Source organism: Olea europaea, chromosome 19 (assembly GCF_002742605.1).
Source record: "Olea europaea var. sylvestris chromosome 19, O_europaea_v1, whole genome shotgun sequence".
In the NCBI taxonomy this organism is placed as follows: Eukaryota; Viridiplantae; Streptophyta; class Magnoliopsida; order Lamiales; family Oleaceae; genus Olea; species Olea europaea.
In genome coordinates, this window is record NC_036255.1 from 3,832,550 (window position 1) to 3,845,380 (window position 12,831).

At 37.9% G+C, this 12,831-nt stretch overlaps 1 protein-coding gene across 1 annotated transcript; it reads left to right on the forward strand.

The window, feature by feature from the left end:
• The first annotated feature begins 422 nt into the window (after positions 1-422).
• LOC111368225 (chaperone protein dnaJ 50-like) lies at positions 423-3,420 on the forward strand. Its single transcript, XM_022989473.1, has 7 exons — positions 423-497; positions 819-869; positions 1,018-1,098; positions 1,452-1,564; positions 1,737-1,854; positions 2,020-2,146; positions 2,971-3,420. Exons 1-7 carry the CDS (start codon positions 423-425, stop codon positions 3,072-3,074), a joined length of 669 nt encoding a protein of 222 aa, XP_022845241.1. The 3' UTR covers positions 3,075-3,420.
• The last annotated feature ends 9,411 nt before the right edge of the window (positions 3,421-12,831 follow it).

Consider the following 12,831-nt stretch of genomic DNA (forward strand, 5'->3'; position numbering starts at 1 on the left):
CGTATCATATTTGTGGCTTTCTCTTTGTAAGTAAGAAAATCAAATTAGCTAGAGAAACACTATTCCCGTAACTCTCTTGTAAGTGAGTAATCTGACATCGATGATGAATGATGCTCTGCATAAATTATCATTATAATCATCATTATTTTTCTCGTACTGAGGAAATATTGCAAGAGAAAGGGGAATACCCTTTCTCGATTCTAAATTTGACTCTGCAATAATGAAGCAATATGTTGTTGTCATTCCTGACTTTTGTTTGATCAATTCAGTTCCATGATTAGGATTTAATGTCAAATAATGTCTGATTCAAATTTATGACGAAAGTACATGCATCCTACCGGTGACCTCATCTTACATATGTTACCTGTCATAAATTATGAGTTATGAAATGTTGGGTTGTGCAAAATGCCATCCTTTACTAGATGTCTTTAATCACACTAAATCTTCAATTCATATTTGCATTTGTTACAAGAGATTATACTGATCTAAGAAAATTTGTGCTGTCATTGCATCCCCCCCCCCCCCCCCCCCCCCCCNTTGCCCCCCCCCCCCCCCTCTCTCTCTCTCTCTCTCTCTCTGTCTGCACACACATGCACACGCTCACACATTGTGTGTGCGCACTTACCTGTTCAAAATATATAAACAATTGTTCAAACATCAATGACCTGTTCAAAATATAGAAACCAAGTGTTCAAAAATCTCTCTGTTCATTTGATGTCCACCTCTCTCTCTCTTGATTGTAAAGAGCAACCCTTTCTTTTGATAGTTAGGTCGTTATTGTAATTAGGAATTCTTAACCTTTTTCTCTTGTTTATTAGGTATTCTATAACACGGCTCGATACTACCATGCTTACTATGGCCACAAAACAGTGAGAATATTTTACATTTCCTTGCCAATCTTTTATATACTCTGATTATTCCAGATTAACATGACTAATAGAGAAACTTTAATCTTCATTCTGCTTTACATTTATCCATATTAACCTATACTTTGACATTAACAATTTCTTATATTAGGATCCTCGTGCCGTCTTTGTGGGACTTCTTTTGATGCTCTCTGGATTCCAGTATCTAAACCAGTGGACAAGGTATACGCAGGTAACTGGAGACATTGTCTATTGCATTAAGGGTTATCATTGGATATATTTAAGGGAAAGGCTAATGCTAGGATGCAACATGAAAGCATAAATGCAGTATAAAGTGTCTTTAGTTTATTATTTGTACAATATGTTGCAAGCAACATTAAGTTGAACAAATTCTTTTTAGCCATAGATTCTTTGTTAGCTAGTTGCTGTTTCTCATTTCATATTCACTTGTACATCAGAGCTCAGACACACTTACCACAGGAAGCTGTGCACATACTTGGTATAGAAATAGAAGCTATGAAACGTAGTGTACCGTCTTTGCTTCTTACTCTTCTACTTCTATATTAAGTTCTCTTGTTGTTTCAGGCTATTGATATGGTCAAGAAGTCGCCTGCCTACAAAAATAAGCTAAAAGCCTTGGAACTTGAACGCAGTGGGGGAGTGACAAATAAGAAGAAAAGTAACAAGCAAGTAGATAAGTAAGTTTATTTTGAATACCTATGGTTGCGACTCGTCCGACATGTCTATATTTCTCATTGAGCTCAATTCAATACTTTTCTTTTAAGATTTTTTTGTACGTATATGCACTCAGCAGTTCTCTTCAGTGAATTTTTTGAGGTAAAGATGAGCGGAGTTTCCTTTTTGTGGCAGGAAACTACAGGAAGAGCTCAGCAAGGAACTTGATCTGCAGATAAAGGGTGCTGAAAAGCCCTCTGTTTGGGAACTTTTAGGCATTCGTTTCTTGCTACTCCCTTACACTGTCGGGAAGGTTAGTGAATTCTTCTTTCTAACACTATACAGATGCATGAAAGAAGGCCATTAATTTTTCAGGCTGTTCTTAATTGTTGTCTTTTGCGGTTGCCATTACTGTGTTAACCCAAAATTTTGCATTAGATTACACACAATAAGATTACAGAACTTTTGTTGTCCACAGCTTTTGTTGTGGTATGGATGTTGGTTCTGGAGATACAAGGTGAAACGAGCTCCATATTCATGGGAAGATGCCTCCTATTTAACAAGAAGATCCCTTGGAGTACCTTCTGATTCGTGGAGATATACAGGTAGCACAGCTTGTCTATCTCAAAATTTAACCTGTACTTGGACAGTATGGGCTCTTTTCATGCTCGAACTGAACCAAGAACAGTTGCAATCTTTAATCTAGGTTACCTTAGGAATGCTGATCTCTTTATGGGGCTTCTCAACTTTCTGTACACACACACACTGAAACTAGCTTCGATTTGTTTATTTGGACCTACCTGGAAATTTCGTTGCTGTCAAATGGATCAAGGGATTCACTTTCTAGATAGCCACCATAAAAGAGGGAAAATAAAGAGAGGAGAAAAGGGACAGGAAAAATGATTTTTGGATGATTGATTTTGGCCCTTTGGCGTAGTCCACTAGTAATTTTAGTTGTCATTATGAATATATATATATAATTTTTTTTTTTTTCTTTTTTTTGGGGGTGGGTGGGGGGAGCGTTCTGATATCACTGCCTCCTTCTGATGGAGGTTCTTCTGCCGCAGGGAGTACTTTCTGGTAACAAATTGTCAAGTCATAATTTTGGTCCTTTGGCATAGCTTTCTTGTAACTTCTATTATCTATGGGCCTGTTTGAGCCACATTATTCCATAAACAGTGATTTGATATCATTTCAACCACACATTCTTCAATAAAATAATATTACACGCAAATAAAAAACTTTTCCTTATTTTTTAACAACACATTTTCCATCAATACACTATTCAAGAATGCATTATTACCAAAATAATGTGGCTCAAACACCCTCTATATACTTTTATTGGGTGCGGCTGTGAGTGAGGATTTCTCATTGTAGGGTTCTGGTTCTTGTCTGGTTTTAATTTAATTCTTTCTATGGTGTCCTCTAGATGAATCAACCAAAGAAGATCTTATTCAAAGACGTCTTTGGGAAAAACCCAACTTGGAGAGCTACATGGCAGAGATGAGGAAAGAATCAAAACGCAGAAGATAAAAGTTTTATAACAGAGAGCCTGGTGACCTTGTTTGCCTGTAATCCGTTGCAGATTTGCAAGAAGCATGAAAGAATTTTTGACAGAGGAAAGCGTTTAATATTACAAAAGGAAAGCCAAACCATAACACTCAGTATATTTCTTTTTGCAGCCTCAGTCTATAGAATTGATAAGATTTTTGTGACTTAAATCAGTAAATGGTCAAACAAAAAACTTGACGATATCAGATTTAATGTGATAATTCTCTGTTTAATGCCCACGAAACACCAACACACTGATACACTACGAGTGTTCGAATCCCAAGTCTTTTCTTGATATATATAAACACGATGATAGCATCATTCCAAATAGGAAAAGTCTACATGTATATAATTATTGCGTATAATGTTGTTCATAATGTGATGTGGCAATTATCCGATTGTTGATGTGAAAGTGTGATATTTGAATTAAAGGTTGGATCCAATGCCACATGTAATTATGGACACCATTACGTAGACAATTATATACATATGACACTTCCCTTGAAAATAATTTGTTTTTGTTGTTAATTGCTAGAGAGATGCTAGGGGGACAGGGGATTGGGACAGGGTTTGGCAACAGGGGGCATGTGGCGCCCCCCTATTGGAGGGGTAGCTGACCTGCCCCCTGTCCCAATTCCCTGTCCCAATCCCCTGTCCAAGAAGCTTAACACTAATTGCTATTTTAAGTTTCATCCAATTTATCTGAATGGTTACACGTGTCTTTGTGTAGAATTATCTAAATTTTATTTATAATACAAGTAGTAGAGCCTATTAACAACGTATATATATTTCGAAATTGCCAATGAATTTGACAAATAATTAAGTCCTTAATAAAGTTTATATAATTGTATACATGGGTAAAAATCTCTATACCTACATCCAAACACACCCAATAAAGATTTTAATAGATGAGACGGTTAGATTAACTTGAATCAAGAAAACACTTTGGGTGTGTTTGATTACATTTATTTTTTATGGAAAATATCAGTTTTTCATTCAAATTTCTACTTGAGGTGTTTGATTGCTAATTTTTTTCATGGAAAATATTTTTCAACTTTTGAAAATATGCCTAATTTTCTTTGTTTTTAATGAAAATATCTTCTTTGGGTGGAGGTGGTTTTTATTTTCCACAAAAGAAGGAAAATATTTTTTTTCTAGATAATATTTTTCATGCTAATCAAACACACTCTTAATGATGTCTTAACGATGAACTATAATATGGTATCTAGGAAGAAAGTGTGTTTTTGTGTTTATAAAATTTATATATCGATAGGATTACACTGGACTGAATTCAACGTTTAGCATATGTTTCACTTGTCCTTATAAATCGTTTTAAACCACTTTTTATTTATACGTTTCGAAAGCTTTACAGTACAACGGCATATTCACTCCTTTCTTTTTTTTATCTATTTATAATTTAAATCATTATATACAATTCCAAACATACGTTTAAGATATGTGAATTTGTGAAGAGTGCTACAATTCCTTTGCATTTCAAACATATTTAGTACACAATCCTCGGAATTGAGCAATACAATAAAATCATAAAACATGATTAAGGCGAAATGGAAGGGAAGCCACGCTTCTTGTTGGTATACAGTTCTTGTTGTGCTCGCAGTACAATTATCATTCTGGTGTTTGTTCGAGTATTGAATGGTGATATATTGTTGTGTTAGTTTCTTTTGCGAGATAGCACAATGGACCAAACGGAGTGACAAAAAATGATTTATGTAGTCAATCCCAAATTTATTGGATGTCATTCATTTGAGCCCAAGTGGTCATACTAAAAGATACGAGTGCTTAAAAAATTTTATTTGCATTCCCAGTATGTAGGTGGTTATGATTTTTACCATTGGTTTTTTTTAGGATCATTACAGTATTTTTAACTTTTTTAAACCTTAATGGTAATGAACCTTAGTTCATACTTTGAATTCTTCAGCCTGAGAGTGTTTTTTTCCCATTTTCTGGAGATCATTGTTGTGAATTTTCTTGTACGGATAATGCCAATCACTCAGAGGTAAAGTGCCATCTGCCCGTCATTTACTGTTTTTGTTCCACAATGTGTTAGTGAGTGGTGAGGCATCACCAAGAAGTTCTGAAGTGAGGAGGACAAAGCTGGTCATTTAGACTTAAAAAGGAAAGCAAAAATGCAGAATCTGAGTTGATTCAACTGCCCGTCCCTCTTGAGCTTCCTCCAAAGCCGTACTCGTGTGAAGGTACGTCACTGCTTCTCCAGGTTCCCTTCAACTCTTACAAATTTGAAATGTTTGATAAGGTGGATTAAACTGTATTGGACAGTATTAAAGGAGGGAAAAGAGTTAAAAATCTTGTTTATCATATTGTCCATGAACATACACAACTTTATACTAGGATATTTGGTACTGCTACATAAAATTAATTGAACAAGACACTTTATTATATATTATTCTTTAATCATGTTCAATTCAAATGGACCGACTAAAAATGTTAAGATTAAGGCTACTTTTTTCTCCAGAAAATATTAGTAAAGAAATTGTTTCGCGCGGGTTAGTTGCTAACAATTAAAAGGGATCAAACGATTGTGTAAGGGACAAACCTCTTGAGACAAAGTCCCAAAAAGGGGTGTTCTTTTATTGGCGATGACTTTACAATTGGAAATCAAAAACAAAATGCCTCCAAATGGAGCAAGCACACGAGTTACTGAAAAAAGTGTTTAAGTCTAAAACTAAGGAAATTAAAGTTATATGTTCTCTGTTCGAGAGTTTTTTATTCGATCATTTGCTCTATGTCTTTTCTCCCTTTTATACTCCATGGATGATCTTTTTTGTGATCAACCGCCTAAAAATCGCTTGATCGTTCTGCAACTGCCCACTTTCCTCATAATGGCCAGCTTGTCATGAAAACTGCCTTTTTTAACTGTTGCCATTACTTTTCGTCGTTCAACCGTTTTCGATTGAATTTCTTGAATCGTGGAACATAATAGGGCTGCTTTAATAACTGTTTTGATAACTGCACTTCTTGATAACGACAACGCTTTGTGTTTGTTAAGACTTTGGGCGAGTTGAAGGTTTGGGCGAGAATAGAATAACAGCTCTGGGTGACTGCATGGCACTCCATTCGCTCAGATTCTGGGCGACTTGCAAATTTGGGCGATGGCGTTATCGCGTTCTTGGGCCTCCCCATTTGGGCCTTCATCTTGAATTGTTTGATTGGGCTTCGTTCTTTGAGTTATATGATTTGGGAATCCTCCAATTGGGCTTCATTCCTTGGGTCGTTCGATTTGGGCTGAATTTTTATGTGTCAACAATTACCCTCCAATATGGCAGAATTAATAATAATTATTAAATTTTGCCATATTCACTTTGTGTTTCCAGCAACATTCGAGATTTCCAAGAATTTCAATCATTGTTTTCTTCCATAACCTAAAAAGGTGCGTCGTTTTGCAAACCCTTATAACCCCCAAACACGCCATTTCACCACACCGTTAAATCACGCCTCAAATTTTTCGCGTCTCTCCCATGATTTACTGTTCATCTTTTGCTTCCCTGCTACGTAACCCTGAAAAACCTCGTTCCATCTCAAATGGCTACTTCACAATCTCAAGCTGGCGACTCCTTTAGTTTTGATGACTTTCAGAAACTTCTGAGTCGTTCATACATAACTCCGAGTTTTCTCGCGCCCGTCGATGTCAACGCAATGAGTTCTACCTAGGTCCTTTCTTCAACAATGCAGAGGCAGTTGAACAGGCGGCGGTGGATCAGCTATTTCCTTGTACTCAAGGCCCTCCATTTCTAAACTCTCTGCCGCTGGGGCCACTTCTCGAAAGAGGTATTCGCACTTGGCCTAAATCTGATGTAGCTTTCCGTAGGTGGCATGCTCGTCTTGTGGGCCATGGTCCTAATAAGGCACTTTTTGATAATGCTAGGATTTCTGATTTGTTAGAAATCTCTATTCGCCCCCTACTTTTGATTCAACACTTTTTTCGATTGTTTTGAGTTTTTGATCTTCCAAGTATTATACCTTTATTTTCCCTCTTGACCCCATGTCTATTATTTTAAGGGATGCTGGGGCCCTAGTGAATCTACCACCTTTGGACGATACCATTTTTCTTGGTATCTTGGTTTCTGGTGGCGCCCCAAAGTTTGGTAGAAACTATACCGAGTCTTATTCAAGCTTGCAAACCTTTCACAATCATTTAAGCGCTGAGCCTTCCCATACTGAGCGAGTGACTTTTCTTCTAGTTTGACTTTGTAAATATGTTTTGTGTGTGCCAAGCATAAAGCCCTCCCTGAGTTATTTACCCGTAGCGCATGACTTGGCGCGTGGCAGGCCTTTGAATTTATGTTCTTTCTTTTTGGCTGCCCTTTATAGAGGCACGGCCTCTCTTCAAACTCAATTGAAGAATGGTGCATCTCCCACTGGTAGTGGACCTCTTTGGTTCACTCAACTGTGGTTGAGATCCTATTTTCCATTGCTTGATACTCCATCAATTTCTCGCTCCTCTGCTAGCTGTTATGGGCTAGCCGTAGAGCCCTTGGCTCATGTAAATATGTCCAGAAGGGACATTTTTTCATTCTTTTATTCTTTGGATTCAATCTCTTCCTTTTTTCCTTTTCCTCCTTCTTTGACTCCAGACTATGTACATCCCCCTCTACTATAGACAGCGCGAGCACCTCCCTGCTCATTTGGATCCAGTTTTTAATCGGGAGGGAGCTATTTCATGATATTTTAACTGGGACCAATGTCAAGGCAGGGGTAGAAATTTATGCTCCTCAATTTTTTACTCGCCAGCTTGGTTTCGGCCAAACTTGGCCTGTTCCTCCTTGCTATTCAAGGAACTTAATTAACCATTTTCATATATTAATAAGGCGAAGGCAGAGGCTATAAATGCTCGCAATCTTCTTTTAACCAGCTATTTTTCATTAACCCCCTTCAATTCTAGCCACGCCATCCATCCTCTTTTTGAACAACTCTGGCCGTCAGTGAAGCGCAGATTATTTGCGGCTGATGCCAATCATGCCTTTCATTCACTAGACCAGCCGAGCATTTCTTCTCCTCCTCTTGTTTTAGTCACTCATTTGTCCATCCGGAGTCCTTCTCCTCCTCGTCGCGCTAAACAGTCTGCTCGTCCATCTTCTTCTCTCCCTGCCAAGCCTACTATAGCCAAGAGTGCCTTAAGCCACAAACGGCTAGTCTCAGCATCTCCCATTCTGGAGGATGATGTTGATGATGATGATGATACCCCTCTTATCGTCAGGAGGAAGGTAATTAAATTGGTTTACTCACAAGCATACTTTTCCATACTTGAAACTTTTCTGTGTGCTGATAATTTTTTGGACTTCTTAGAAAAGTTCAGCCTCTCCTTCAAAGGCTTTGGCATCGACAGCTCCTGCTCTATCATCCTCCGTTGAGGCTGCTTCATCTAAACCGGTTGATGAGGGGACTACGCTTAAAGAGACATCTTCAATCCCAGAATCCTCATCACAACCCATGGATGAGCCACCTTCTTCCCAGGGCGTCAACCCCCCAAACATCGAAGCAGAAGGTAATTCAGTTTTTTGATGCCTTACCTTTGCTTGTGCTATTGGTTTCTGATTTGTTGCTCTTGAGTTTTGCAGATACTCCTATGAGTCTGCCCGTTGTGGCAACATCTTCTCGCTCAGACAAGGAGAAGTCCTCACGAATGGAGGAGTCATTGGTAGCAGACTTGGCTGAGGACATGCCATCTTCCACGATTGTTGATGAGGTAATCTTTGCTTCACTTTTATTTCTATCTTATTCGTTGTAGTGAGAATCTTTAATATTGACAATTTTCTTTGCAGGAATCTGACAAGATTGAGCGTTCTATCCAAGACTTGTTCGCTTCCTGAGGACAAGTCAAGACGTCTTGCCCTGCTCCATCTGATCGTCATCCTACTTCTTCAGAGGAAGATTTGAAGTTCCTCAAGCAGTCGATATTTGAGTACGTGTCCTTCATGGATATGGACATTGGTAGGGCTAGTGCTGCCAGACACAAGGATAAACTTGAGCATTTGAATGCGAAGTTGGAGCAAGCACTGACGCTTCCGTCGCTCAATCTTTCTGTTGATTTTAAAGCGACGTTGAAGGTTATCCACTCCGAGGTCCTTTCTTTCCTGGCCAAGAATGCTGAACTAAAAGCCAAAAGTACTCAATATCTTCGAGCCGTATCTGAGAAAGAGTCTTTGCGTATGGAGATCAACAAGGCTGAGGACGAGTTGAAAGAAATTTCTTTCGAAGTCATGATTGAAGACTCTTTGATGGTTAATTTGGCTGCTCAGATGAAGGAACTTCGAGCCAAAATGGACGACTGCAAGGTGAGAATGACTGCGAAAAAGCGCAACGCCTCCAAGGGAATTGAGCGAACTAAGTCCTTGGTTGAGCAGTACAAGAAGTTGGAAGTTGATGATGATGTCGTGGCCGAATTGAACATCACTTCCTCTCGGCAGAACGAGGATTGGAAAAAACTTAAGGAACGAATTCGTTCAGTGTGGGGTGGACTGTAATTAAGACATATGATGTCTTTTTCTTTTGTAATTTGATTTTCCCTTTGTAACTTTGTTCATCATTAATGAACATATATATTAACTTCTTGTGCATTTATTTGATGTTTGTTTTTTAGTCGTCAATTCTTCAAGTATTTAACTGCTTTGTGCTAAAAATCTTGCCTATTTTCTTTTGATATTTCCACCACTTTTTCCAAGATTTTGGGCTATTTAATTCCATTTACTAGGCAGAATGTGGTTGCTCATATTCTGTCTCTTCATCTCCACCCCTATAAATGCACGTATACTTCGCATTTTCCATCTTCCATTTTCATCTTCATTTTTTTCTTCGAAACCAATTTGCTGCCATTGTTTGGCACTCTGACAATCAATCCGATCCGAAACCTTCGTCTTTCTATAAAAATGGATTGTTTAGTCCGCCCATTTTACTATTTGCCTTAATGTCACCTTTGGTGTGGGAGGTATAGGAAATATTTTTTGGCCAGCAGCAAAGTTTTTACCATTGAAGTTCTTTCCATCGTCTCTTTGTCCTTTACAAGGATTCAATGATAGAAGGCAATTTTTGGGATGCTTGCTCTTTGCTCGCCATTGCAGCGATGCATTTAGGAAGGCGGTGTGAGGCTAGTCCACCTTCTTACTCAGCGATCAACAGGGAGATTAGCTTACTTTTAATTGTATTTTGTAGAGCATCCGTTATTTGTATTTTTGCATTTTTGTAATGAACGTTTGATAATAAAGGACTTCATTTGAACGTATTTCGCTCTGACCTTGTTATCCTTTAATCGTTCAACATATTTGATTATACTTTTATCTGTTCACATTCCCATAAAGAAGGGACATATTTTTTCAAATATTTGCCGTTAATGAATCTTACGTACTTGGTGTCATCTAAATCTTCTAAGTGATACGCTTCATTGGGCAACACACTGTTTATTTTGTATGGTCCTTCCCAATTGGGCGACCACTTCCCATACTTTGAATCCTTGCTATCCAAAGGGTGTATCGTCTTCCAAACTAGTTCACCCAGGCTGAACGACTTGGCTGTGACTTTTTTATTATAAAACCTAGCCATTCTTTGTTTTTGAACTTGCAATCTATCTAAGACGTCCAATTTTAATTCGTCTAACCCCAATAAATTTTGAACTAGTGATTCGGCATACTCATCATCATTCAACTTATGTTGCAAGCACACTCTAATCGATTGCACGTTGATTTTCATAGGCAAAACAGCCTTCTGCCCATAAACAAGTTGGAAAGGAGTAACTTTGGTACTTGACCGAGGTGCTGTTCTATAAGCACATAAGGCTTTGTTCAGATATTCGTGCCAATTTCTGGCATTTTCATCTATCATCTTTCTGATGATATTTTTTAGAATCTTATTAAAAGATTCCGCTTGTCCGTTGGATTGAGCATAGTATGGTGTGAAGTTTACTAATTTAACTCAAAACTCGCTCAAAAATTTGTTTACTTGATCCCCATTCAAAGATGTTCAGTGATCTACCATTAACGTTTGTGGAATTCTAAACCTATAAATGATGTGATCACGGATAAACTCTATAACATTTTTCTGGGTGATCTCTTTCAAAGGTATCGCTTCTACCCATTTGGTAAAATAGTCGGTTGCAACTATAACAAAAGTATGTTGCTTGGACGATGGGGGATAAATCTTCCCTATCAAGTCTATCGTCCAACCCTTGAACGGCCAAGGTTTAATAATAGGTGTCATCTCTCGCGCTGGCGCCCTTTATATTGGACTATGCTTTTGGCATGCTAAACAACTCTTTGCATACTGAACGCATAATTCTCCCATCTTTGACCAAAAATATCCACTCCTAATAATTAATCATCTCATCTTTTGGCCAGCTTGATGAGCTCCACATATCCCTTCGTACACTTCAGCCATGATCGTCTTGATTTCTTGTAAACTTACACACTTTAGTAATACACCATCAGAGCGTTTCTTAAACAACTCTTCATCTATTAGTGTATATTTCAGCAAATACAGCTTCATTTTCCTACTAATCACTCCATTAGGTTCTTTAAGGAACCTTTTAATCTCTGTTCTCCAATCCATTGCATCTCCATCTTGTATGCAGTGAAGTTCAATCTTTCTCGCCCTTCTTTGAATCACGGGCAATATGGTTCCATACTCACAAGTAGACTTCCAATTCAAAACCTTTGAGTACCCTGAGGCCATTTGGGCTAACTCATTTGCCACGTCTATCCTATTAACGCATTGAAGTTCTACTTGGTCGAATTCTTCCAACAACTCTTGGGCGATCTTATATTGACTTATAATGAAATCATTTTGGCATTTAAAATCACCAATCAATTGGTAGATTACCAATTGAGAATCGCCCCTAACGATCACATTTCTTATTCTCATAACTATCATTAGTTCTAGGCCTACAATTAAGGCTTCATATTAAGCCTGATTGTTGGTACATATTCTATCTAAAGTGAACTTATAGCAAATCCCTAAAGGATTAATCAATGCTACTCCTACTCCTGCACCTTTAGAGGTTTTTGACCCATCGAAATACAATACCCAAGGTTTTAACTCGAACGAATTGATTTCTAGTTCAATTTCTTCAGGCATGTCAAGGCATCGATGATCGGTTAGAAAGTTAGTCAAAGCCTGATTTTTGACTGCCTTTTGAGGTATATATTGTATCTCGAATTCTGATAAAGCTAGTGTCCAAAGGCCTACCCTTTGGTGTAAAATAGGGCGCGAGAACATATACTTAACTAAATTTACTTTAGAAATTAAATAAACGGTTACGGGCCGTAAATAAGCCCTTAATTTTGTACATGTGAAATACAATGCAAGACATAATTTTTCGATAGCAGAGTAATTACATTCACATTTCGTTAACCGTCTATTTAAGTAATAAATTGCCCTTTCTTCATCAAATTGGTCTTCCTATGCGACCATTCCAACTATTAATTCTTTTTCAGTCGATACATACACTTTCATTGGTTGTCCTTGGATTGGTGACACCAATACTGATGGACTTGATAAATATGTCTTCAGACTTTCAAAAGCCTTTTGATGTTCTTCTTTCCAGACGAATTCGTCCTTATTTTTCAGCTTTAAAAGCGGCGAAAAGACTTTAGTTCGCCCTGCATAATTAGAAATAAAGAGTCTTAAAAAGTTTACCTGGCCTAGAAACCTTTGCAATTCTTTTTTGTTGTTAGGTGGTTTGGCCTCTAAAATGGCATTTGCTTTATTTTTA

Bases quoted from the DNA above. Each gene is read 5' to 3' on its own strand.
- LOC111368225 (XM_022989473.1), top strand. From the start codon at position 423: ATGTCTTTAATCACACTAAATCTTCAATTCATATTTGCATTTGTTACA. The intron at 1,099-1,451 runs GTAACTGGAGAC...TTGTTGTTTCAG, and splicing joins AGTGGACAAGGTATACGCAG to GCTATTGATATGGTCAAGAA. The intron at 1,855-2,019 runs GTTAGTGAATTC...TGTTGTCCACAG, and splicing joins TCCCTTACACTGTCGGGAAG to CTTTTGTTGTGGTATGGATG.